Source organism: Schistocerca cancellata, chromosome 9 (assembly GCF_023864275.1).
Source record: "Schistocerca cancellata isolate TAMUIC-IGC-003103 chromosome 9, iqSchCanc2.1, whole genome shotgun sequence".
NCBI lineage: Eukaryota > Metazoa > Arthropoda > Insecta > Orthoptera > Acrididae > Schistocerca > Schistocerca cancellata.
Window position 1 is genome coordinate 124360316 of NC_064634.1, and position 22335 is coordinate 124382650.

The following is a 22335-nucleotide window of genomic DNA, read 5'->3' on the forward strand; positions in this document are numbered from 1 at the left end:
CGTCGTTTTGCGTGGTTTTGTATGTGGATGGGTGTCTAACTTTGTTTATATTTATATGGTTTGCCTCTGCACTTCTGCCTCGACTGACATCTCTGCCCAAACTCTTTGTCTTTAAATATGTCTGCTTGTGTCTGTATATATGTGGATGGATATGTGTGTGTGTGCGAGTGTATACACGTCCTTTTTTCCCCCTAAGGTCAGTCTTTCCGCTCCCGGGACTGGAATGACTCCTTACCCTCTCCCTTAAAACCCACATCCTTTCGTCTTTCCCTCTCCTTCCCTCTTTCCTGATGAGGCAACAGTTTGTTGCGAAAGCTTGAATTTTGTGTGTATGTTTGTGTTCGTTTATGTGTCTGTCGACCTGCCAGCACTTTCATTTGGTAAGTCACATCATCTTTGTTTTTAGGTATATTTGTTTATATTTAGTTTGTCCCCACCCAAAAACCCCCTATTTCCCGCACTTGTCCCATTAGTGTCATTAGGCTTTTTGTGGAATGTGTGTGTGTTTGTTTTTCGATGTATTTTTGTCCTCATAATGCGTACGTAATGACTTTATATGCACCATATTGGAAACGTGGTTTATGGCCGTTTCCGCCATATTTGTGACGTCATTGGTCAAAGCAGATGGGCGGGATCGGACGCTTCCATATTTCCCTTGATCTTCAACTTCACATTCACCCATCGCTGGAAAGTTATCCCCCACAGGAGATAAAATGTCCTTACTACATGTTATGCACAGTTTGGTACCTGGGATAAGTCCAGAGGTTTAATATTTCCTTTCCATGGTTAAAGAAATAGCTTTCAAAGATTTCTTAGCAGTCTTTCTACCATGCTTCTTAAAAGAGCCACAGCAAATTCCTTTGTCTGTCTTCAAATGTTCCCAAATAGAGCCTTTTGTGAGAAAAACAAACACTCTCAATATTATCACAGGTGTTCCTTAGCTCCAATAATTCACTATCAGCTTCATTCAGGCTTGACATATCTATTAAATCAAGCTCTTCACTGCCACTACTTTTCTCCTAACACACTACTGATGACACAAAACCTAAAGAATATTTGTTTTCCATTGTGATTCTTAATCAACTGTGTATGTTGCAGAAAAGAATTGGATGGTTTGAAACTTTTTCTTATTCTCTAATTAACAGACAGAATGGCTGCTTATGTAAGAAGCACAAAATCAAGACAAAAAAGTCCTTCAGGTATATAAAGTGCACAGACACACAAAAATCTAACACACACACAGCCTGTGTTGCATGTGAGTGTTGCTGCTAGAATGAATTTTTAATTGTTTTTTCATGTATTACTGATTAGCTATTTAAAGCAATTAATTATTACAGCATTATTGAAAAAGTATAAGATCTTACAACAGAGGGCAAATGTCTTTCCAATTTTTTTACGTTGAAAAGTATGGCAGTAGGAATTATTTGAAACAAAAATTCAGATGATGAAGCTAATGATTCTGCTGAAAAAAAAAAATCCCGAAATTTGTAAAAAATAAAATAAAATAAAATAATAATAATAATAATAAAATAAAAGAATGGTGAGAAATTACATTAATTACAAATTTTCAAACCTTTGTTGCTTAGACACAGCACTTTAATAATTTTTATATTATAGGCCCTAGCTCTATTCTTTTACTTTCCAATGACACCAAATTGAATAAAATTGATTCATAAATAAAAAAGTTATAGTGGTTACAAACTTACAAGGCATTTCTCAACACCAGTTGGTAGAAGGGGCCCACATTTCAAAATGGTCTCCTAATTACAATTTTGGTCAAAAAATTCCAGAAAAAATATTTTAACGCTAACTCATTATGTACATTCTCACACCAAATTTTCAGAAAAATCTGTGACATATGGGCAACGGCCACTGGGTGATTTCACATGAAATTACCCAAACGGAACATGTAACGCTTACTTGTGAAGTTCATTCCCTACTGATAGTATATGAATAAAAAGAGTATCGAAATCAGTTTTAATCTGTTGTGGATATTACACAGAAGTGCATGGCTGAACAGATTGGATACTTATGTTTTCAATGGTCTTCGATAACTTACTGTCTAGTTTGTACAATATACACAACCAGACTGATAAGTGCTATAAAACAGCCATAAGACCAGCACAGTACACATAGTACTGTCTTCATCAGTCACACAAGGTGCACTGAGGAGTTTCAAGCTAAGTAAGGCGTAAATTTAAGTATACTGTACCTCTCGCCAACGGTCTTCCGGCCATCCTTCGGTATAGGGACGTCTCTCTAATCCCGCAATATACTCGTCCAGTTCTTTATCCAGCTTCTCTGCTAGTTTTAACCTCTCCTCGTCAGTCATTTGACTCGTTTTCTTCGGTTTTGCTGAATGGTTTTCCATTCTGGTGAAACGATGAGGTCGTTGTGCTGATGAGAATTGCGTATCGTTGTGCTGATGAGAATTGCGTAGTCTTTGTTACGTGCGCACTAGACATCTAACTCTAATCAGCACATGGTACCGTGATATGTGGTTTATAAATATATCTAAATGCATTAACAAGATGAAATTCATAATTTATACAACACTGTTGATGTCAATGAGTAACACTAGACATCACAACACACGTTCTAAACAAAAACATTTCGCCGATCGAGCACAAAGAAAACAAACAGGAATAAAATCCACAAGGCGAAAGATATTTCACTCGACCAAGATAAAGGTGGATTCCTGTCTTACTATACTAAAAAGAACTCGAATGGCACGGTACCAAATTTTCAACAAAATGATTTTAGACTCTGGATTTTTCCACTCATGTAGTATGTAGCAATGGAGGTTCAACTTACGATGCATAGTTGTTTTAAACTGCAAACTTCAGTTGGCATACTTGTCCTTGCATATCATCAGTTGGTGAACATGTGTAAGACTGAAGAACATAAGAATATGTGTGTTTGTTTTTGTAGCCGCAAAGTTTCATTGCTTATGCTTGTCCTACAGGTGAAGGGTGGTATATTGCTACGAAGACGCTCATGTGGTGTCCCTTTTTGTTTCGGTTAGAAATTACTGAAAAACGTAAATATCAGAGGAAGTATGAAAGTAATGCTGCAGCATTTGGTTTTAAGGGGGAGAATAGCTTTTTGTCCATACAGTAATGTTTTTAGATGTAACAGATTTTTTTCGGAAGCGAAGAGAAATACTACTGTCCATTCCGTCATTGGACAGACACATGTTCAAAATTATGCAATTTTTTCCCGCAACTTACGTCTGTTGTGTCGGCCACCGGAAAAAATTAAAGACATAGTTATACGATCTGAATCCACGAAATCCATGCACGATCCCCAAGGCATTCACGAAAGTTTCTCAGCGCTGCAAACGAAGAAATTGGTCCCGCGTAAGAAGCGAACAGCTGTTGAAGAAAAAGGTGTCAGCAAGCCAGGGGTAAAGTATAAATGTGGATAGCTCTTACAATTCATGTTTACATTGTTGTCACTGTATTGTCTGCTTTGCCCCCATGTAGACCTTATTGCCATTGTGATTGGCTTATGGTAGTGAGCGATTTAGTGAAATCTTGCAAGAGGACAACTTTAATTGCAAAGCAGTGAAAAAGATTAAAGCCTCCGTCTTCTGACAGAATAGTAGTTTATGTTCAGACGTATGTAAAAATGAGATAATACAACTATACTAGAGGGAACGGCGACAGTCTCGCTTGGCGGTAAGGGTGGAACTTCGGTACCTAGCCTTCTTGGAAATTACATTGAGTTGTGCCGAAACGTACCAGTCTATTTTGAGTACGTCGGTCAAGGTGATTTTGTACAATATATGCTATGTGCACTCAACAGTTGAAATGACGGGAATACAAAAGCGTCAGATTCCACCCGTCTGCTTTGACCCATGACGTCACCAATTGTCGAAAACGACAATTCTCAACGTTTCCAATATGGCGCCTATGACGTCGTTACATAAACGACAACGAACACGAAATACATATAAAACCAACACACACATCTCGCTCCAAAAATATAATCAAACTAACAGGAGCAGCGCGAGTAATTGGGGGTATTTGGGTGGGGACAAAGTAAATATAACCTCCTGAGGCCCACGGTCCAGTATACTGGGCTATGCACAAAGGCAATGCTTTAGTTACCGTACTTAGAAGAAGGCCATAAGTTCAATGCTCAGAGAATAGTATCTATGCGTTGAAAAGATGGTGACAACAGTGAACCAAAGTTCAGCCATTCTGAAAAAAAGTAAAATTGCAAAAAAAAAGTCCGCGTCAACAGCAACACACGATACCATAACAGCCACAACGACACATTAGAATTGGGCACTTCCCTTGACCTACATAGGTCAACAGCAACTCCTGACACCAAAACGCACAGCTATGACACATTGGAGTCGAACACTTCCCATGACCTATGCAGCTGAAATACAACCGACGATACCAAAAAATTGAAATCCAGTACTTCCCCCAAGATACATAAATCAACCACAAGTACCAATACCAAAACATCAACCACCAACACATGCAGTTGATAACACTGACCCAACAACACATAAAAACCCACCGAACATCATAACATGCGACAAAAAAACGACTACTTACCATAAAAAACTTCCGGTGCTACACACTAACCCCCAACTCGCGTATTATGCTCATACTCCGCATTTCACTATCTCCATCACAAGCCCCAAAAGTTACAGGAACTTAATGACACAACATGTCGTCCCCTATTTCAGCCCGCAGACACACACTATTAAACTTAGAAGTCATATCCACACCTAACAAAAGAAGCCACAAATTGAATTAAACGACTTACCGTGCAACAAACAGCAAACCTTTGCAAAAACAGACATAATGTCTTACGGGATAACCGCAATCAGTGATTTTATAATGTTAATTAAAATCCGTCTTGATTGCAAATTTTTTTATTATTCATATGACCGGTTTCGGTTCATTCAGAACCATCTTCAGATCTGATATTTCAGTTACAGGAGTAACCCGTCCAAATCAGCAACTTTCACATGCTACGTCACATTGATGTGACGTAGCATGTGAAAGTTGCTGATTTGGTCAGGTTACTCCTGTAACTGAAATATCAGATCTGAAGATGGTTCTGAATGAACCGAAACCGGTCATATGAATAATAAAAAAATTTGCAATCAAGACGGATTTTAATTAACATTATAAACAGCAAACCAATAACATCAGACGACACCGCACTAAAATAAACACAATGGAAACTTAATTCTTATCTCACTGAAACTAATTTCTGTTCTTCTATAACAGTCACAACCGATAAATGCACACTTCGAGCACCGACACCCAAATGAACCCAATACACCACCAGAGGACACCACCAACCGCAATAAGACGAAATCTACAAACACAACATACTTATAAACTAAACTCCGCGCCATCAGACATCACACAACACGACACCCTTACATCATGGGTCAAAGCCGATGGGTGGGGTCAGACGCCTCTGTTGTATCCTTTTTTCCAACTGTTTTCACCAGCTTTATGCCCCATTGTTGGCTCTACTGTTCTTGTCCGCAGCTCATGGTCTCGCGGTCGTGTTCTCGCTTCCCTAGCACGTGGTCCTGGATTCGATTACCGGCGAGGTCAGGGGTTTTCACCTGCTTCGGGATGACTGGGTGTTTGTGTTTTCCTCATCATTTCATCGTCATTCATGAAAGTGGCAAGATTGTCCTGAGCAAAGGTTGGGTATTTCTCCGGGTGCTGATAACCGCGCAATTGAGCACCCCACAAACCAATCACCACCACCATCATCATCATCTACTGTTCTTGCTATGCACTAAATTGCAGGGAGTGTGGTTTTTCCGCTGTAAGTATAGCATCTTACGCTTTAGTTGCCGTACTTAAAAGTAGGCCATATGTTAATAGTGATTGTGTTTAATGAAAGGCTCAGAGAATAGTTTCTATGTGTTGAAAAGATGGTGACAACAGTGAACCAAAAGCAATGAACAAAGTCGGTTCTACAGATAAGATTTAATTAAGTGTATTTCTGTTGTCATTGTGAAGATCGGTGTGTCACAGATGAGAGCTTCATGAAGCCCTGCAACAAAAAACATCAATACAAAACACCTAAACTTCTAAAATGAATTCAACAATACCCACCAATGAAAAAGAAAATTTTCGCTAATGCCTGTGTTGAATGTAGAATGCACAGACAAGTACCACAAGATTACTAAAGTAAGTCAGAAAAAGTATGTCATAAATCACCTATCTAGATTTTTCAAACCGTGTTCCATGTTTCATTAAGTTCCATATGTCATTGTGAAGTTATCAGATGAAAACCTCGCTGTTTGTTGAGACTACCTGTCAATGTAATTAATGCCCCGGTAATAGTCATCATGATAGCAGAGTGGGATATGCTCCCAAAAAACAAACTTGCCGTTTCAATATGTGATTGAGTCACATAACACATACTGTCAGATCAATATAGAAAAACCACTATGCATGAAAAACTTTTAAAAACATAACCTATATCACAGTTTGAACACTCAAACAATTAAACATGTCAACTGACTAGATATTGCTACATCCTGTAACGTAGGCCAAATAATATATGGAATGCAACATTTGTTTTTTATCTGTATAGCTTTCGGAAAGTGGGTTGTTGTGGTAGAATCCTCTGTAAAAGTGACCATTAGTTCCATAAAACCTCAATTAATCTGGGAGAATATTGTGATTCACACAGATAAGTGCCTTAGATAGGTCACAGACAATACCAACCTGTGCTATTTTGTTACTTATTTCTTGTAAAATTTGGTTAATAAATGTGTAAATGACATTCTCAGTTGGGCAATTCTTCTGACATCCGAACTGTGATTTGTATTGTATGGAATCGGGGACCTAGAAACGACAGAGAGGCCTCGTCCCCGCTGGAGCCCTCAGTAGTTCACAACCTTTTAACAGGGTGCAGCAGTCCACTTGCCCCACACCGACCCAGGGTTATTGTGCGGTCCGGCATCCACTGCTGCCCCCCCCCCCCCCTCCGGGGAACGTCTCACACCAGACGAGTGTAACCCCAAAGTTTGCGTGGTTGAGTAATTATGGTGTATGCGTACATGGAGAAAGTGTTTGCGCAGCAATCGCCGACATAGTGTAACTGAGGCGGAATAAGGGGAATCAGCCCACATTCACTGAGGCAGATGGAAAAACGCCTTAAAAACCGTCCAGACTGGCTGGCACACCAGACCTTGACACTAATCCGCTGGGCAGATTCGTGCTGGGCACCTGCACGCCTTCTCACCTGGAAAGCAGTGCGGTAGACCGCACGGTAACTGGGTGGGCAAATTGTGATTTACTTAGGATGTTATTGTTGCTCAGATTGGCACGCTATTCTAGGATACATCACCTCAGAAATTTTGTATTTAATGATGTCAGTTGTGTTATGGAGCAGTAGTTATTGACCTCTCTCCTGTCACCTTTCTTATAGAGATATTTTAACAATGGCATATTTCATTATCTCTGGGAAAATGCTCGGAGTTTGTGGCATTACATACATCAGAAAAGGCAGCACTTATTATGTGGGAACAAATCTTTAGTACTCAGTTGGAAACACCACCAGACCCAGATAAGTTTTTATTTGTGATAGAATTCTGAACAGGCCTTGAAAACTCAGTGGTACTGACCAGCTGCCGTGTCATCCTCAGCCCTTAAGGCGTCACTGATGTGAGTATGGAGAGGCATGTGGTCAGCACACCGCTCTCTCAGCCGTTGTCAGTTTTTGTATGTGGTGCCACTATTTTTGGATCAAGTAGCTCCCTAATTGGCCTGACAAGAGCTGAGTGCATCCCACTTGCCAACAGCACTCAGCAGACCTGAACGGTGACCCATCCAAGTGCTAGCCAAGCCTGATAGTGCTTAACTTCAGTGATGTGGCGGATGCCGCGGCCAAGGCTGCGGTCCTCCAGCCTCGGACAGCTTCTTGTTGTGTCCCTTCGTCAGATTGTAGCAGAGTCATTTGTCAGCGCATTTTATCGCTGTGGCATGCCGATTGGGCTGCACTTACAGACAACAAGCTTCGGGCCTTGAAACCTCTTCCCGTGGCTTGGACATCCTCCTCACGCCCTTCTCGGCGGGAGGAGGTAGTTTTGGCCCGGTTACGAATTGGACACTGCCGGTTCAGCCATCGCCATCTGCTGACGGCTGCGCCGGCGCCGTTCTGTCCATGTGGGCAATTGCTGACGGTCCGCCACATTTTAACGTCCTGTCCGGATTTTAACACACTGCGTCTTGATCTTGGCCTGCCATGTACTCTAGAAGCCATTTTAGCGGATGACCCACGAGCAGCTGCTCGCGTTCTTCATTTTATCAATTTGACAACCCTCTCTAAGGACATTTGATTATGCTGTTTTCCTTTTTTAATCCTATGCCTCAGTCTGTCTTTTATCGTGTTTTCCGTTTCGTTGCTGTTTTAAACTTGTGACTCGCGGTGCATTCCTAACGTAGTCTGGGCGCTAATGACCGTTGAAGTTGTGCGCCCTAAAAGCACAAAAAAAAAAAAAAAAAAAAAAAAAAAAAAAAAAAGTGATCTGGCGGGAACTGGTGGCAATACTTTGGCAGTGCCGTTGGCTTGAGAGAATGTGTAATTTTCTTATTTTCTGAAGGAGAAGGTGGTCAGACACTCATGTGACTGAATTTTTGTATGAGTTGCTTTTTCAGTATACTGCTTTCTCTTGAACAGTGTGTCCTTGGATTTTCTGCTACGTTTAAGAAATAGTTAGTAAACATACCTGCTACCTGTGGCTGTGACTAGTTATCACTCCATTTTTTGGATGTAAGGCTCTACTGTTCCTTCTTTCTTTCTCTTACATTATAATCTGTTTTGCATAACACATGAGCTATAACACATCACATCAACCTGTCTGCACAGGAGTGTTTAGTTATAAACAGATATTTATTCACAGTTCACATTTTCAGCTCCCAGGTAATCATTTTGTGGAATGAAAGTAACACACACACACACACACACACTAATAAATTGTTTGATAGTAAAGTACTATAATGATACTTAACTAGAAATACAATATTTTTCAGTTTTGGAATGTTGTTGCATATGCTACAGCGGAGGAGTATGAGTTGGAGAAGCTCAGGGAGGGATTAATTCAGCAAGATCTCTATGAAGTGCGACCATTAGGGGATGGTACAGATACTAATCAGGCAGGTAATGTATTAGAATTAATAAGAAAACTAGTTTTTTTTTAATTACATGTATAACTCACATTGTACAAGTAATGAAATACCGATGAAAAAGTCTGATTGCTCTGTGATAACGAACATTAGTCACTAACAGTAAATGCTAGCTTTGGAAAGGAGAAGCTGCTTCTTGTGGCAGAGATGGGGGGAAATAGCAGAAAAGGTCAGTAACACCCAAGCTAAAGAAGGAAAGCAGTGCAATTAATGATTTTCCTGTTCTGCTTTCTCTCCATTGACCTGGAACATGAGTGACTTTCCAATTTAAGCCAATTAGTTTCATATCAATCCATTTCTTTTTTTTCTGTTTGAAGGAACATCTAAGTCTGTGTTGCTGCTTGGTAAGTAGTACTTTTATCCTTTCTAAATTTACTCACAGCTTCATTATTAATATCACTTTCATACTCTTTATTCATTAAAGTTATAGTTAGGTACTGATCCCAGCATTACCTGAGATCTGGTTTAGGTTGAAAGATGATAGTTTGGTTGTGATTTGGTGAATTCTACAAATCTGATATTGGTACAAAAAAGTTGGCTATGGTTGCGAGGAAAAGTTCTGCAACAGTTACTGAACAGTTAAAGTAGTCGGCAGTGTATCGTACACACAAAATTATTTTTCTTGTAATGTCAAATTTTTTGCAAACTAGGGATTTTGTGAAATGCATAGCACCTTCTGTGGTTGCCCTCACATAAGGGTTTGGTGCAACTATTTCAGCTCCTGTTACAAAACAAATGGACCGTATGCTGATCCCTCATTTGGTAAACCTATGTACACCAGCTGTTGACACATGGCTTGTTACTGTTCATATTCCACAGTAAGTTCTGGCAACATCACTACACAAATGACGTGATTAATGACATTTCCTCTGTTATGGACTCTTATCAAGCTTTTGTAATGACGACTCATGATTGTTAATTGTTCCAGCCACCCAGACTCCTGTCTTCTGCAGCAGAGAGAGAGGGAGGGTTGGTACTCTAGCTTGACAAAGGATTTATTCCAAAAGCTAGTAAATTTTCTTTCTCTTTTGTGTGTGCCTGTAATTGACCCAATGCTTCCGCTATTTTGGTGAATGATCTCTTTTACTCCTAATTTATTTACATTCTACCAGAACGTTCCTACTAATTTACGTTTTATGATCAAGAGCTCATGTTATGTGCAATGACAATTCGACATTAAATCTTAGTCTTCCTTTTTTAGGATTCTGTACCTCAAAAGGTAAAAGTGGAACCCTTATAGGTTCATTTTGTTGACCACCTGTTTGTCCATCTCTTAATACCCCATTTTCTCAGGAGTGGGTAGAGATATCAAGTTGAAATGTATGTCAAATATAAAGGTCTAAAGTTCCTTTAAGCGTCTAAGTCAACACAACCAAAAGATTGGGTCACGTATGCCACATATTTTGATACTTGCAAACTCTTTCACCAAAACCTATAGATGAATTATTAATATACATAATTAAGTTTGTGTGGAACCCTCAGAGGGCAAGTACTTCTCGCACTTGTCTGGTTTTTTCATACAGATAACTATTTTACAACTTGAGTACGAAGAGTATGTGATAAAAAAAACTATCCTGCAGCTTACTATCAGTGTGACCTACTAAAGCTATCATAGTGGCCATTTTTATAGCATTGTGGCAGGGGGCAATAGTCAGAAGAAGGCACTTGCATTCTTGGAAAGTGGACCTGGTATCACTATCTGGCCAACGTAATTTAGTTTTTCCAGGGTTTCTGTGAATCAATTAACATGAAATGTCAAGATGATTAATTTGAAAGGGGCATGGCCAATCTGCTTCCTCAATATCCAAATTTGTGCTTAGTTTCTGTTAACTTCATCAGCAACAGGATGTTAAACGCTAATCTTCCGTCATAAAGCACTGAGCCTGCTTTAAGGTCTAACAATCTCAGATTGCTAATCTTCCAAATCACAAAACCTTATCCACTAAAATTTTAAACATTCTTCAAGACACATGTTCCTACAGAAATGTTGTTGTTGTTGTTGTCTGTCCTCAGAGCATCTGTGGCATCACACAGAGTCCAACTTGTGACTGTGGCAATAATCTGTGCACTCTTGGTGTTGTGCTGCAAGACAGACAAATTGTGCTAGCACTATTGCCGGATTCCTCCATTTAGGTACCGTATTTACTCGAATCTAAGCCGCACTTTTTTTCCGGTTTTCGTAATCCAAAAAACCGCCTGCGGCTTAGAATCGAGTGCAAAGCAAGCGGAAGTTATGAAAAATGTTCGTACGTGCCGCCACAACTAACTTCTGCCGTCGAATATATGTAGCGCTACGCACGCATGCTCTGTAGGCACAAAGATAAATACTGGCGCCAAAACCTGTGCGTCAGTAAATAAATTTAAAAAAAAAGTGGAAGACGAGTTTCTTTTCTCCGCCGCGAGTTTCGACCACTGCATTTTCATACATTATCCAACGAAGTAAATACAAATTCCGTATTGTTCATCTTCGAATGTAGCACAATTTCAGTGTACTACGAAAATCTGACTGGCAAGACTGTTTGGGCTGTTTGTCAATATGGCCAACTCTACGTTCTGAATTTTTTCCTATCTGTGAGAAGAGATGGTTGCTAATAGGAACCTGATGAAATTTGAATCACATACAGTATTCTCTTCACCATAAGAATAATACGGACGTAAACATTTTGCCATGTATTCTTTCGTGTTTGCTGCTCTCTCATTTAAATCCTGTCTGCCTAATAAACTACGAAACTAGAGTGAGACAACAGCAAACGCGGAAGAATATACGTATCGTGTCATGTTTATATTCGTATTATTCTTATGCCTAACAGCGATACAGTCAGAAATGAAGCACGGCAAGTGACTAGATTTTTAAATCTAAGATGACTCTAATTTCTGTGCAGAATCTGATGTAATAAAGAAGCGGCCGCAAAGATTTTCAAATGGAGAAAAATTTTCACCTAATTCTCGTTCAGAACATGTTCTATCATACGCAGTCTATTATTTGATTCTTGTTGATCATTATCAAAAAAAGCAGCAGTGTAAGTAACAACAAATAGCAGTCTCTTGCCATTGTTTCGCTAATGAGACGATTCCTCACTTTTTTTTAATTGTACGCGGCGGTAGCGCGCACAAAAGCAAGCCATGCCGTGAGCCGCGACAGACTGTAAACACGCACTATCAGAATGCGACAAACAATGCATGACACAGTGCAGTAATGCATTTTCAGCTTAAGAGTGACGCAAACACCTATAACAAAGAAAACGGCACTTGTCAGTTCAAAGCAAAATAAGCAATCGATTCAAACCAGACGAAGCACGTGAAAAAGGAAGGGCACCCGTATAAATACGGACGGAGCGCCTGACGCATAGCAATGGCTACGTAGTAAAGCTTAACTGCTAAGCTTACGACTCGAACCAAACTACTGTAGCAGTATCGTCATTCATTCGACCTAAATTGTATCTCATATTACAATGGACCAACTTTGTTTCGATTTGGAGGTGCGGCCTAAAACTTTTCTCTCCCCTTGAATTTCGAGTCTCAAATTTCAGGTGCGGCTTAGATTCGGGAAATTTTTTTTCCCTTTATGTCGAGTCTCATTTTTCATGTGCGGCTTAGATTCGAGTGCGGCTTAGATTCGAGTAAATACGGTAACTGGCTCCAAATAACTCCACAAGTTTATTTGACATTTGGATCTTCAGCCAATCAGACTCAGGACTTATGTTGGCCATTTCCTGCTCCCATTAATAGCACTGTTTTGTGAAGTGCTGTGCTGCATCCAGACACACACACGTGCTCGCCCCCCCCCCCCCACACACACACACACACACACACGGGTTACACTGTTAATTTGGCCACTCTATCAGAGTGAATTATAAATTCACTGTCAGTAGTATTTCTGTTTTGATTGAATCTTTTATATTGTCCCCACTTTCTTTTGTCTCTCACTCTTACAACATAAAAGTTGCCACCAACACTACCTTCTTTATTCAAATAATATTCATAAAGAGAATCATCAAATTAACAAATGAGAGAAATGCAGCTAATCGAGCACCAAAACTAGTTCATCAGGAATCTTGTGATAGCTGTATAAAAGCATAACAGAATGTTATATTCACAGGAGGCAAACAATATCTTGTAGAACAAGAAATTGCTCAGATAAATGACATCCAAAATAAATGTTGAAGTGCTAAACTGTGGAAGCACTCTGCTACATAAGAGACTAATACATTTATTTAATATTTAATGTAGAAATAGAGCCATTCCAAAAGCATGGTCACAAGCACGGTTTCAAAAAGAAGACTGGATAATTACAAGAACACTAGAGGAATTAGCTTACTGAACACCACATACAAGGTTTATGCGAGAATCGTAAACTAAAGGTTGAGAATTTATTATGTGTAGAACAAATGAGGTATCAAAATGACTGTTTGCAACAGATTAGCAAGTAATCAAAAACCAGAGAGAGTACACTAGGGAAACCCGTTTAATGTAAATTGTATTCATTTTGTTGAGGCATCTGATAATGTTGATATTATGAAAAGGATAGACTGCTACTCACCATATTGTGGAAGTGGTGAGTCACAGACGCACAACAAAAAGACTACTAAGCAGTTAGTTTTTATCAAGTTAACTTCGATTAGTAATGTGGGTTCACTCAACAACTGTGAGTGACTTTCAAATGATAAAGCACAGCAGTCAGTCATCCTTTTGTTTCAGGTATTAATAGGAAAATCTAGACTTTGGCTAGTGCCTAGCCATTATCAATGCTAAAAGATGCAAGAAGTACATAGTCAGGCGATAGTATAAAAAGTTACAACTTGTGGCTTAATCTTAATGGCTTATACATTACACTACATTCCACTATTTCATGGTATCAATGCATGTCCTAGCATGTCAGTCCCACATTGTTCGGGCTTCTGTCACCTTGGTACCGATGTTTTCTCCACAAAACCTACCTTCGTTATACAGTAGTCTCAAATGAACTATGACAGAAGCCTGAAGATCCGGGGACTGACATGCAAGGATGTGCATAGAGACCATGAAATAGTGGTATCTAATATAAGGTGTAAGTCATATACATTATGCGACAGTTGTAACTTTTTATACTATCACTTGACTATGTTCTTATTGTAATTTTTAGCTTTGATAATGGGTAGGCACTAGCCAAAATCTAGATCTGGCTAATAAAACCTGAAAGAAAAGAGGCACTAGCCAAAATCTAGATTCGCTTAATAAAACCTGACAGAAAAGGATGACTGACTGCTGTGGTCTATGATTTGAAAGTTAGCTTTCGGCCAAAAGGCCACCTCCTGAACTTTACAACGTACACACACACACACATTCACCCAAACACAACTCTTACTCACATGACCACTGTCTTTGGCTGCCGAGGCCAAACTGCGAGCAGCAGCGCATGATGGGAGAAGCAGTCTGTGTGGTGGGGGCTGAAGAGGAGGCTGAGGCACGGAGGGCGAGGAATAGAGAAATAGGTGTGGGGGACAGTAAAGTGTTGCTTGTGGGAGCATACAGGGATGAGATGGGGCGATAGTAGGGCAGCGAAGTGCATTCGGGAAGTTTCACAGAAATTATAAAATGCCAAGGTTCATTAAAAGATGAAAAATAAGGCCCCTAATTGAAATGTACACGCAATTTATTAAATGAAACTTCCTGGCAGATTAAAACTGTGTTCCGGACCGAGACTCAAAGTCTGGACCTTTGCCTTTCGTGGGCAAGTGCTCTACCAACTGAGCTACCCAAGCACGACTCACGCCCCGTCCTCACAGCTTTACTTCTGCCAGTACCTCGTCTCCTACCTTCCAAACTTTACAGAAGCTCTCCTGCGAACCTTGCAGAAGTTTGGAAGGTAGGAGACGAGGTACTGGCAGAAGTAAAGCTGTGAGGACGGGGTGTGAGCTGTGCTTGGCTAGCTCAGTTGGTAGAGCACTTGCCTGTGAAAGGCAAAGGTCCCGAGTTCGAGTCTCGGTCCAGCACACAGTTTTAATCTGCCAGGAAGTTTCATATCAGCCACACTCCGCTGCAGAGTGAAAATCTCATTCTGGAATTTATTAAATGTTAGACAATGCTCACCTGTCATGTCAACCGGTACTGTTCTTCTAGTGTTAATCTGGTCATTAGTAAAGAACAAAAGAAACCTGTTATAACTAAGACCTGACAAATACCAGTAACACCCCCCCCCCCCCTGCCCCCACCACCACCACCAACACCAAATGAACCATGAACCATGAACCATGGCTCTTGCTGTTGGTGGGGAGGCTTCCGTGCCTCAGCGATACAGATAGCCATACTGTAGGTGAACATAACATAGGGGTATCTGGTGAGAGGCCAGACAAATGTGTGGTTCTTGAAGAGGGGCAGCAACCTTTTCTGTTGTTGCAGGAGCAGCAGTCAGGATGATTGACTGATGTGGCCAGGTGTGAAAAGTACCGAACTATCAGTTTAATAAGTCACGGCTGCAAAATACTATCGCAAATACTTTACAGAAGAATGGGAAAACTGGTAGAAGTTGACCTCAGGGAAGATAAATTTGGATTTCATAGAAATGTTGGAACACCTGAGGCAATACTGACCCTACGACTTATCTTAGAAGATAGATTAAGGAAAGACAAACCTATGTTTATAGCATTTGTGTACTTACAGAAAGCTTTTGACAATGTTGACTGGAATACTCTCTTTCAGATTCTGAAGGTGGCAGGGGTCAAATACAGGGAGCGAAAGACTATATGTACAGAAACCAGATGGCAGTTACATTAGTCCAGGGTTGTGAAAGGGAAGCAGTGGTTGGGAAGGGAGTAAGACAGGGTTGCAGCCTATATCCGATGTTATTCAGCCCGTATATTGAGGAAGCAGTAAAGGAAACAAAAGAAAAATTTCGAGTAGGAATTAAAATCCACAGTGAAGAAATAAAACCTATGAGGTTTGCAGATGACACTGTAATTCTGTCAGAAATAGCAAAGGACTTGGAAGAACAGTTGAACAGAATGGGCAATGTCTTGAAAGGAGTATATAAGATGAACATAAACAAAAGTATGGAATGTAGTCGAATTAAATCAGGTGATGGTGAAGGAATTAGATTAGAAAATGAGACATTTAAAGTAGTAGATGAGATTTGCTATTTGGTGAGCAAAATAACTGATGATGGTTAAAGTAGAGAGGATATAAAATGTAGACTGGTTATGGAAAGGAAAGTGTTTCTGAAGAAGAGAAATTTGTTAACATTGAGTGTAGATTTAAGTGTCAGGAAGTCTTTTCTGAAAGTTCCCAGAATGAGATTTTCACTCTGCAGCGGAGTGCGCGCTGATATGAAACTTCCTGGCAGATTAAAACTGAGTGCCCGACCGAGACTCGAACTCGGGACCTTTGCCTTTCGCAGGCAAGTGCTCTACCAACTGAGCTACCGAAGCACGACTCACACCCGGTACTCACAGCTTTACTTCTGCCAGTACCTCGCCTCCTACCTTCCAAACTTTACAGAAGCTCACCTGCGAACCTTGCAGAACTAGCACTCCTGAAAGAAAGGATATTGCGGAGACATGGCTTAGCCACAGCCTGGGGTATGTTTCCAGAAATCTCATTCTGTGAGTCGTGCTTCGGTAGCTCAGTTGGTAGAGCACTTGCCCGCGAAAGGCAAAGGTCCCGAGTTTGAGTCTCGGTCGGGCACTCAGTTTTCTGAAAGTATTTGTATGGAGTGTAGCCATGTATGGAAGTGAAACATGGACACTGAATGGTTTAGATAAGAAGAGAATAGAATCTTTTGAAATGTGGTGCTTAGAAGAATGCTGAAGATTAGATGGATAGATCTCGTAACTAATGGAGAGGTACTGAAAAGGATTGGGGATAAGAGGAATTTGTGGCACAACTTAACTAGAAGATGGGATTGGTTGGTAGGTCACATTCTGAGGCATCAAGGGATCACTAATTTAGTAGTGGAGGGAAGTGTGTAGAGTAAAAATCATATAGGGAGACCTAAGGATGAATACAATAAGGAGATTCAGAAAGATGTGGGTTGCAGTAGTTACTTGGAGATGATGAAGGCTTGCACAGGATAAAGTGGCATGGAGAGATGCATCAAACCAGTCTCTGGACTGAAGACCACAACAACAACCAGTTATTCTGAATTAAAATACCGATATTGGCTTTAACTGGCAGTTTTCTCTCACCCATATTTTGAACTTGTGGTTTCTATGCATGTGTCTGCTATAGTAGCTTTGCACTGTGCTAACAATATTTTTTATACCCCCTGCTTAGCATTGGAGATTCTGGATCTATGAATAGGATAGTAGATTCTTGTTCAGTGGAACAAGAATCTCTGATTTCACTGATTCATCTCAGGTGAAAACTGGGTTGTTTCCACCATGAAGTGCACAACTTATTCCTATCTACCCAATTCTAAGTAGTGTCTTATATCTGACAATTGTTATAATGCTGAGACATAAAACTTTAATTCTTATATTCTTGTTGCTCTACTACTGAGCTATTGAGAGTCCATTTGCTTACCTCATTATGCTTCGTCATTGTACTTTTATGTACCTCGACAAACGTTTGGTGCTTTGTTTCTGATTACAGGCATTCCACTTTTCATTATTAATTTAATAATATCGTATTGATGTTCCTTCACTCATGATGCATGTGATTACAGAGATTGCATGTCCATACAGCTCACTGGCCCGATTATGGAGGCTGCCTCAGTCGGACTCATGGCATGCTCTGGTGAGCCGCCAAAGGAACAGTATTATTTAAGTAATTGTAAACAAGTACTCAGCCCATTCAGTGTGTTCAGTGCTATACACAATCTGTACTTCATTGTATCTTACATTGACTCTATAAAGCACTATGTTCCAAAAATCATGTTTGTTCTTGCCATACCAAACTTGGCAACGAGTTAGAGTAACATTTTCTCTGCCTGTTGGTGTCAGTTCTAAATCAACCACCAAGCATCTTGCTGGAATTCATACTCCAATGTATCATTGCTCAGCAGAAGCTTTCGCGTAACAACAGCAGGCTCTCACCACCGCTTTGTCATGTGGCATCTGCGTGTTTATGGGAGGTTACTCTTCCATCAGTGCAAATGTCGCCCTTTCCAGCATGTGATGAATCAGCTGAAAATTGCTATATTGGAACTCCAGTGAGACACAGTTACGCCAACATTTTCAGGTTTTTCATGTGGGCAATACAAACCTGTGTAAGATTTATTTGTTTCCTGACTTTCACCATGCCTGCATCAGTTGTTGTGGCAGCCTGTGCCTTTGCAATATCTAGCCAGCTTTCGATGAAATATGCAAGGTTCTCTCAACCTGTTATTGTGACAGAACAAACGTCATTGCAACGCTTGTAGAATTTTACCATTGATATTATAAAGCCTGGGGTGCAGAATTACATGAGTTGATCTGTCCTCATAAATTTGTCACTAGTACCCATCTCAAATCCTACATTGATCCCATGGTCTGTGATGCTGTTATTTATTTGGTCCCGGATAGGGAAGTCCACAAAAAAGCACTTCATTGCGAGAATCCGACACTTACAGATGTGCTCAATATGGCACAGTCCTTTCAAGTGTCACAAGGTGCAGGCAACCAGATTGCTGCATGCTGGGAGGCATTGGGAGTTGCTCAGTCAACCCCTGTCAGGAATGTTGCAAGTGTTCAGGATGACGGGAAAGCCATTGTAGCAACCTCTGACTCAGCATCTTGTGGGACAGTGTCAGCTACTCACAGCAGCAACAGGCTGTGTCACAACACTGACCACGTGCGCCTTTCCATCTTGCCTTTACTGCTTCCTCCAGCACAAGCATGCTGCGTGCTCTAAGCGTTGGGCCCTTTGCAACAAGTGTCAAAAGAAAGGCAACATTACAGATGTATGTAACTCCTCTTCAAACGTGGCAGACACAGTAGTACCAGTGGACATAAAGTCTATCTCTACTATGCCCATCTCCCCAAACAAATTCCTTATTGACTTACATGTGTTTCGTAAACTGTTGAAAATACAAATGGACACAAGAGCTTGTACTCTTACCCTCCCACACATCAACATTAACTTTTTCTGTCTCTTCAAAAGTTTCAAAAGCTTTGAGAACTGTAAGGTATAAAAGAGAAAAACTTTTTACTTATCTTCATTTTCTCATGTTGTTTGCTGCAGTTCTCTCATCTAGGGGTACATTCTTGAGCCTGAAATTTTGATTTTATAGGTTCCTCTTGATCTAAACAATGTTTGAAGATTTGCCTGTTTTAACCTTAATTTTATTTTTTGTCACATTTTTCAATATAATACCAACTTTACAGTTTCCACTTCAGATCACAAATTCACATTGGTGTTAACACGATTATGTCTGCTTCCATCAGAGGCATTCCCACTACTCCCTTAAATTCTGTGGTACTCACAATATTCCAAAGAGTTCACAAAACAAAAGAGTTTACAAACTTTCTTGACAAAAGAAGAATCATTGCCAAGATATAACATTATTTTGTAAATGAATCCAGAAATAAATTTAATAATTAGCATTTGATTGTGCAGTTAATAATATGAATTTTAAGTATGCCAGATATTTCATATTTTCAAATATTTCTAAAAGAAGAGTAATTTTAACTGTACGTACAGAGTACTAACAAATTAATTTCTTTATATATATATATATATTTTAGCCCAAAACATTGTATACAAAATCTTATGAAGTTCATTCAGTTAAACAGCTGATATAATGCTCACCTCCACAAGAATCAATAGTAAACATGGATCGGTTATTTCTATAAAAAATAAAAAATAAATAAAAAAAATACAGGCTATGTTAGAGGAGGGTGTCCTGTTACAAGCTCCAGTGACTTGGGCTTCACCTCCCCTCACACAGGTTTCATGGAAGTTGGTTAGCTACAGTAAAAAGCAGATTCCAATCCTAGGTCAGTTCTTTGCTCCTGTATTTTTTGCCCTCCAACCTTCCTTGGTATGTATCATTCCCATACCTCAAACCTGTTCGGGTTAGATGCATTTAACACTTTCAGTTTCTCCATTGCAGATGAAGTAAATTTAATGTCAAATCATGTTACATATCAGCAACTGGAGTCCTTCTGCTCTGAATTTTTGTAGCTGTTTTCCCCTGGGCTTGGTTGTGCTACTGGTTTTCATACCCACATTACTATGAAAGTGTCCAACGGCTCTCATTTTCTTTTTTTCCAGACACACCTGGTGCCTGTCACATTGCATGACTATGTGAAGGCCACATTAGACCATTTAAAGTCACTCAATGTCATTTGGCCTATTTTTTCCAGTGAATGGGCTACGCCACTGGTCATCATTAAGAAGCCAATGCGTAAGCTTCGCGTCTGCGGTGACTTCAGTGTCACAATTACTGCACAGTGTGTGATAGACCCCTTGCCCTGCCCTGATGAGTTGCTTGCAGAATTATCAGGCAGCCACTATTTTTGCAAGATTGACTTGTTGGGAGAGTACCTCCAGCTCCCCTTGGATGAGGCTAGTAGGTGTCTTCTTGTTGTCAATACACCTTTCGGCTTATACCGATATTAATGCTTGCCTTTTGGCATCACTAGCGTGTCCATAATTTTTCGGCATTTTTTACACAGCTGGCAGCCTCTGTGCCCCGCTGCATCAATTGGCTTGATGATATCATTGTTTCAGGTTTTTTCGATGAATAGTACCTTAGCAATCTCTGATCATTGTTTTCTGTTTTGCACTCTGCATGTCTCAAGTGCAATCTTGCCAAATCTCAGTTTTTTCAGCTGTTGATTGAGTACCTGAGTTTTGGGGTTTTTCTCACAGGGGTCAAGCCGTTGCGTCACAATGTTGACGCAGTTGCGGCTTGTCCACGGCCGACCTCCATTAAGAAACTGCAGGTGTTTCTAGGTAAATTTGCGTACTACTATAAGTTTTTACCAGACGAATCCACAGTTGCTCAGCCCCTGCATGCACTTTTGCATAAAAATGCGGCTTTTTTTCTGGTCCCCAGCTTGTGACCGAGGGTTTGCTTTGCTTAAATCGAAGCTTCAATCTGCCCCATGTCTGGCCACTTTTCAGCTAGGTCAACATCTCATGTTGGCTACAGATGCCTCTCAACACAGTCTTGGTGTGGTACTGGTGCACAAATATGTGGATGGCTCTGAACAACCCATTGCTTACGCTTCTAAGACTTAACTCCCACTCAGCAGCAGCAGTCTCAAATTGAAAAGGAGGCTTTAGCGAATGTGTTCACTCTCAAGAAATATCACTTCTTATTGTGTGGTTCTAAGTTCCATTTAATCATGAATCACAGCTGTTGGTTGCTCTTTTCAATCCTTCGACTTCTGTGGTGGACAAGGCAGCCCGTTGTTTGCAGCAGTGGACTCTCTTCCTCTCCCATTATCATATCCTTTGCTAGCCCAATATCACCTTCTGATCGGGCCAGACCTGGTGATCGATCAGTCTTTGTTTCTGTTTAGATATTGAGAACCAGAACACAGTTGATTTTTTTTCCCATCACTAGTGCCTGGATATCATTGCCCATTGCTACGGATCCTGTACTTAGTTGGGTCCTCTCTTTTGTGCAGCACGGATGGCCATAAAACCCCATGGGCCGTGCCTCAGATCCCATGCATAATTACTTCTTCCTCCAGCACCACCTTTCTGTGTTTGACAGTTTTCTTTTGTTAGCTGCGGAGGACGCTGCTCCCTGAGCTATGATTCCTCCTTGCTTATGCCACAATGTGCTGTGGCTTCTGCATGTTGGTCATTGGGGGACCTCTCACATCAAAGCTTTGGCCTGCCGGCATGTGTATCAGCCAGGCATAGATGGGCAGATTGAGTGGCTTATTGCCACTTGCACTCATTGTGTTACCAACAGGCAGCTCTGTGTGCATCTTTCTCCCTGGCTGGTGCTACAGCACCCATGGGAGCATCTACGAGTCGATTTTGCAAGGTCCTTCCTAAATCAGTTTTGGCTCATTGTAGTGGATGCCTTTTCCTAGTTTGCCGACATGGTGTGTTGTCTGTCCACATCTGCTGTGGCCACTGTTTCAGCCCTGTCTAAGAATTTTGCAGTTGAGGGAATTCCATATACCGTGGTTATCAATAACGACCCCCAGTTTGTTTCTCAAGAATTTACATCTTTCAATCAGGCTAGTGGTGTTCACCATCTCACAGTTCCACCATTTCTTCCTCAATCTAA

General features: G+C 40.6%; 2 protein-coding genes across 3 annotated transcripts in view; one reads left to right on the forward strand and one right to left on the reverse strand.

Moving 5' to 3' along the window:
• Positions 1-2611, reverse strand: part of LOC126100278 (DNA polymerase interacting tetratricopeptide repeat-containing, protein of 47 kDa) — a 60189-nt gene extending 57578 nt beyond the window's left edge. For both annotated transcript variants that reach the window (XM_049910876.1, XM_049910875.1), the window contains exon 1: positions 2213-2611. In XM_049910876.1, the coding sequence (XP_049766833.1) occupies positions 2213-2371 (159 nt within the window). In that variant the 5' untranslated portion in view covers positions 2372-2611. The remainder of the gene's footprint in view (positions 1-2212) is intronic.
• A 282-nt stretch (positions 2612-2893) lies between these two features.
• LOC126100910 (required for meiotic nuclear division protein 1 homolog) overlaps positions 2894-22335 on the forward strand; it is an 88927-nt gene continuing 69485 nt past the window's right edge. Inside the window, exons 1-2 of the mRNA XM_049911576.1 lie at positions 2894-3406; positions 9036-9162. Of these exons, the coding sequence (XP_049767533.1) occupies positions 3059-3406; positions 9036-9162 (475 nt within the window). The 5' untranslated portion in view covers positions 2894-3058. The remainder of the gene's footprint in view (positions 3407-9035; positions 9163-22335) is intronic.